The following is a 5,239-nucleotide window of genomic DNA, read 5'->3' as shown; positions in this document are numbered from 1 at the left end:
ATTTCAGTAAAGCAGTCAGGTTACTCATATATCCTTTCTCACTTTGTCGTGTTTTTGCCCCAAAGAAACGAAATTGATTTCTGCTTTAATTTAAATTATATAATTTTGCTTTCCGTTTAATCTTAAGTTGCGTCTCTAAGAATTTGTGAAACTCTCCTAGAAGTTCCGAGACGTTGACACTTCTTTTATACTTATTTAATTTTCGGTATATGCTACTCTACGCCACTGTACAAAATTACATATTACAATTCAAAAACACATAAGAAAAACCAAACGACGATGATTAAGTGTTATCAGAGAAAGCTTTTCAAAGAATGTAATTAAGATTACTGATTAAGTTCCCAATGTAACAATATTCAGTATTTAAGTTTAAGCCTAGTTCTTTTTAAAAATGATACTCAGTAGATACACTAATAACTCATACTTCTCCAAGTTGATCTAGTGTTTAGTGTGTGTGTCTTTAGTGCGTCGTAATGAGATTCGATTCCCTGCGAAAAAACATTCAACATTTGAACGAAACACGGTGGACTGGACTCCAATTTAAATCGTATATTCATGTTTTATGCAGTCTTGGTGGTGAAAAGGAACACTAAGCAATAACAAGTAATCATTTACTTCCTTCTAATTCCAGAAATTGCTTAAGCAAGTGCAAATATTTAACTGCGTGTCTATTATACAATAATGAAGTAAAATACCTGTGGATTTTTAACTTCGGGAAACAAAAGCTCTTAAGATGCCTAATCACTGCGAAAATAAAATACCCTGATTTTACAGTAATTATGTGATGTTTTCAAATACGTTAAATATAATCGAAATAAGGAACAAGATCATGCTAAAAAATATTAATTTGTATACTACTAGCTTTCTGTTTACTGCCATTTAAAACGCGAAAATAAATGCCGATTTTCAAATTGGCTGGAAATCGAGAACAGATAAGTGAGTCGTGACAACAGTATTACACGTAAAATAATATTGTCTAACGAGGTGTTGTTCCACTTTTCGATTATCCTTTATCTACTTAAAGATAGCACATAATTACTGTAAAATTAGCGGTATTTTAATTTCGCCTATTAAAGTCTTATTTTCGCATCACTACCGTACTTTGGATAAAACTAAAGTCTATTCTACAATAAATTACTGGTATATTTTTAATCACGCGTGTGTTTACTTTACTAATCCTTAATAGTGCCTAATAACAACCAGTTATTTCAGCGATGCGGAAATATCTCGGAGTTACAGATTTTTTCAATCAAATTTAACAGTGAACTTCTAACATTGTAAGAAAATATAGCAAGAACTATCAAAATATCAGAGACGGCCAAAACTCACTCAATTTGACCATGGATGTATAGGCAGGGGCGGATCCAATGGGCGATCGAAGAAATCACCCCCCCCCAGAAGAGGAAACATTCTTATTTCATATATAAATAATACGCATCACAGAGTTTCGAGCTATTAAAAGTAGCTTTAAGAAACAGTATTACAACCCACCGTCCCCATCATAAATTCGTCCTGGATCCTCCCCTATGCATAGGAGTCTATGGTCAATATTCTATGAGGTTTATTTTTGAAACCCTCAACCACTGGAAGTTGATGACTGGGAAACCATGACTTAAGGAACCTGGAAGCTTGTCATTACAGAGACCTAACAACGACTGGATGTTATCTTATTCCAAGTCAATCCTGTCTCAATTACTCTATTTATCTCTCTAAGATCTTTCCCTTAGCTATACAGTACCTACGAAAACTACCAGTTTTGGACGCGCCAAGAGAATTGATTTTAATGATTTTTGAGTTTAACGTCCCGTTCAGGAGCATGACTTTATAAGACTTGGATCTGCTAATTAACGTGGAACCCGAAACACATGAGCTCCCGTGCGGAATGGAACCCGGGTCTCCCATCTCAAAGGCGCATATGCTAACCGCTTACCCACGAATGAGCTCCGCATCAAGAGAATCGTTACACATTTTTTACCCCCATAGGAAATTTATTTTCCAACCTACAATATTTAATTTCTTACAAACTGTAATGTTATGTTTCTTCAATAGGTGACAACGGAATCTTTGGTCTAGCTGCGCAACCCAGTTAGTAACATCAACATGGCTGATGGATGTTTGACCTTTGAAGAGCAAAAGCAGATTAATAAGTGATACTGGAAGTTTGAGAATGTTGCTTCTCTTCAGAGACAGTAGACATGCGAATATAGAACTAGTCCCCACTAAGAGTAACAATTTCGTGTCTACTAGTCAAATTCGACGTTCGTGGAACAGTGTACGATGTGCATAGAGGCCGATTACTTTGACCTTGCACGGCTACAAATACTCAATCCCTCAATTACGGTGCCGGAACTGTTATGACGTTCAGCACAATAACCTCCAATGTAAGAATCACGTTAGAGCAATGTGAGTGCTAGAGCCTCTCTATTTCAAGTTTAGCTCTGCTGGCACTGCTGTCGAAGTGTCTTTTTCCGTACCTGCTTCGAAAGAGAAAAGGCAAGTTATTGTGACCGAGATCTTTAAATGATTGGATGCTGACAGAGTTGCCATTTTGAATTATTTCACGGAATTCACTGAGCACTGTCTTGTTAGCTACACTAAGTAGCTTTAGATTTTCACTCATAAAAACCAAACGACTGAATGACAAATTGGCAACACAGCCAATGTTACTCACTTCTTTCCTCAAAGCAAAGGGGAGAAGTCCTCCGTAAAATGGAGGCGCGGGTGGGGTTGAAGTATGGCGGGGTGTCCACGTATTTTCCGAAGACTACTTGAAATAGAAAGACTCTAGTAGTATACTACGTATAATAAAGAAACGTGTGTTGCGTGTGCAGATTCCGAGGCTGATTCATCAGTTAAGTGACGATGTCCCAGACAGCAGGATGTAGTTTCGTGAATGAGTTCAGAAGACGGTTAGAAATGAACCAGGATTTTGGAGTAGGATTGTTTGGTTCGATGAAGCACAATTTTAACTTAATTAAACTGAATATAGGTACAAATCTGTGTAGTGTGATGAGGATAATGCCCTTATTACAGTTGAAAAACTGTGAATTTGCCTGGGGTAAATGTATAGTATGATTTCTCTCCATGGATCATTTTTTTTATTTTGACGGTATTGTAACTAGAGAGAAGTACCTAACAAACATGATCATTCAATTTCCTTGCTATTCGTACACTGTACGGTAATGAAACATTTTATTAGCAACAGGATGGCGCTCTTCCGCACTATCTTATTGATATGCGAATGTATCTGTATCAAAATGTACCAGATCAGTGAATAGGATGCTGGTGACTACTCTGGTTTTATGTACTCTCTACAGCTCTTACGCCGATTTTTTTTCTTATGAAATACAGTAAAAGATGATGTTTGCCATCGTAAACCAAGTACACTTTGGGATGAGATTGAGATTATATGCTCAGAAATTCCGTGGATTTCTTTGGTGTTGGGCTGCAAGTAGTCGTGTTTCGTACTCTGAAAACAACCCATATTGAAGGAGACCTTTTGGAGCTTTCTGTTCGACCAGAAAGCCCATTTTATCATATTAGATTGTGGCCTTATGTTTTGCAGAAATATAAGCTTGTAGAGTGGAAAATACTGTTTCTATAGCAGTTCAAAATATATATACGTTTCTGTTGCAACTGCTATATCTTACCTGCGTGTATTATGATTACGAGAGATGTCTCAGCTAATCTCTGCCTCACTTTATACACGCACGTAGCCAGGAGTTTGTACAAGGGGGTCCGTGACATGAAATACTGTGATTATCACACCAGGAGCTTAATCAATCTAAACTATTTTACTGGCAACATATATTGTTTTGTTAAGACAATAAAATGAGGATATGTTAGTAAGTATTTTAATAACAAACTATGAAGAAATCTCGAGTAGAAGGATATAGAAAGAGTATTGAAAAAGATTTTACAATAATACGTTCCTTCCTTTGTTCATTCAAATATGACAATTTTCATTTCATTACGACCTCACCTATTATAAAATTTACATATCCAATGACTTGCAAAATATTTTACGATATCTACGTTCCTTTCTCTGTTGAACCAAATGTTAAGAGATCTTTCTTTCCACATAATAAATTTCTATTATTGCGTTATCTATTGTCTGTTCCAAATGAGAGGTTAAAGAGCAGTAGAAAACTGTTTGAAATAACATGTTTGATACTGGAGAGAAACGACGAACAAAATTATAATAAAAAATTTCCACGCTGTTACAGAACAGTACTATGCGTTTGAAAGCTTGAAATTTCCCTGAGTAGTACCAGAAATTCTGCGAATTCCGTAACTTTTCTAGAAATTTTAAATTCCCTGTTTTCCAGAATATCCCGCTCATTCGACTCCATGTATTGCAAGTACTATGATAAATCAAAAAGTAAGGTGAAATTGCCTGTCATATCCATAGTATTGTGTGTTGCTAATTAATTCTTTTCCATGTTACAGGTAATCTGGTAATAGAGGTGTGACGGCTTGTACAACATTCTATGTCCACCCGTCTGGTGCTGAGAGCAACTCAAAGATGGCGCAACGACTGGAACATTACACCAAGGAGGAAGTGCGCGGTGTCATTCGTTTTTTCTGGGCCAAGGGAACAAAACCATGTGATATGCATCGAGAATTGGTGCAGGTCTACGGAGATAGTGTTATGTCGCTGAAACAAGTGTACGTGTGGTGTAACGCATTTGCAAGTGGCAGGAGTACTGTCACAGATGATGGCAGAAGTGGCAGACCATCAACGTCCATCACCGACACAAATGTGGCTGTCGTCGATGCCATGATTCGTGAAGACAGAAGAGTGCGGTTGCAGGACATTGCAAATGAATTGAATATCTCTTATGGTTCCGTAAGCGGTACCGTCCATGACCAACTGGGCTTCACAAAAGTGTGTGCGCGCTGGGTACCCAAGTTTCTAGTAACGAACACAAAAACCAGCGAATGGGCATTTCCCTGAGCCACCTCACACGTTATGCCGACGAAGGAAATTCATTCCTTCATCGCATCACAACGGGCGATGAAACTCCGATACCTCTATGGACACCTGAATCCAAACATCAGAGCATGACATGGAAACATCCATCGTCACCATGGCCAAGAAATGCTAGACAATAGCATCTGCCTAGAAAACAATGGCTACTGTCTTTTGGGACCGTCTCGGTGTTATTCATGTTGAATTTCTGGGAAAGGGTACGAACATTAATGCAGACACCTACTGCCAAACCCTGGACAGGCTGAA

The 5,239-nt window shown here is 37.9% G+C and overlaps 1 protein-coding gene across 1 annotated transcript; it reads left to right on the top strand.

Moving 5' to 3' along the window:
• The first annotated feature begins 4,525 nt into the window (after positions 1-4,525).
• LOC145682696 (protein GVQW3-like) lies at positions 4,526-4,957 on the top strand. The gene has a single exon (XM_081754084.1). It carries the CDS (start codon positions 4,526-4,528, stop codon positions 4,955-4,957), a length of 432 nt encoding a protein of 143 aa, XP_081610210.1.
• The last annotated feature ends 282 nt before the right edge of the window (positions 4,958-5,239 follow it).

This window comes from Thermobia domestica, chromosome 1 (genome assembly GCF_964235325.1).
Source record: "Thermobia domestica chromosome 1, izTheDome1.hap1.1, whole genome shotgun sequence".
In the NCBI taxonomy this organism is placed as follows: Eukaryota; Metazoa; Arthropoda; class Insecta; order Zygentoma; family Lepismatidae; genus Thermobia; species Thermobia domestica.
Note: the sequence above shows the minus strand (reverse complement) of the source record. Positions and strands in the feature narration are given on the sequence as shown.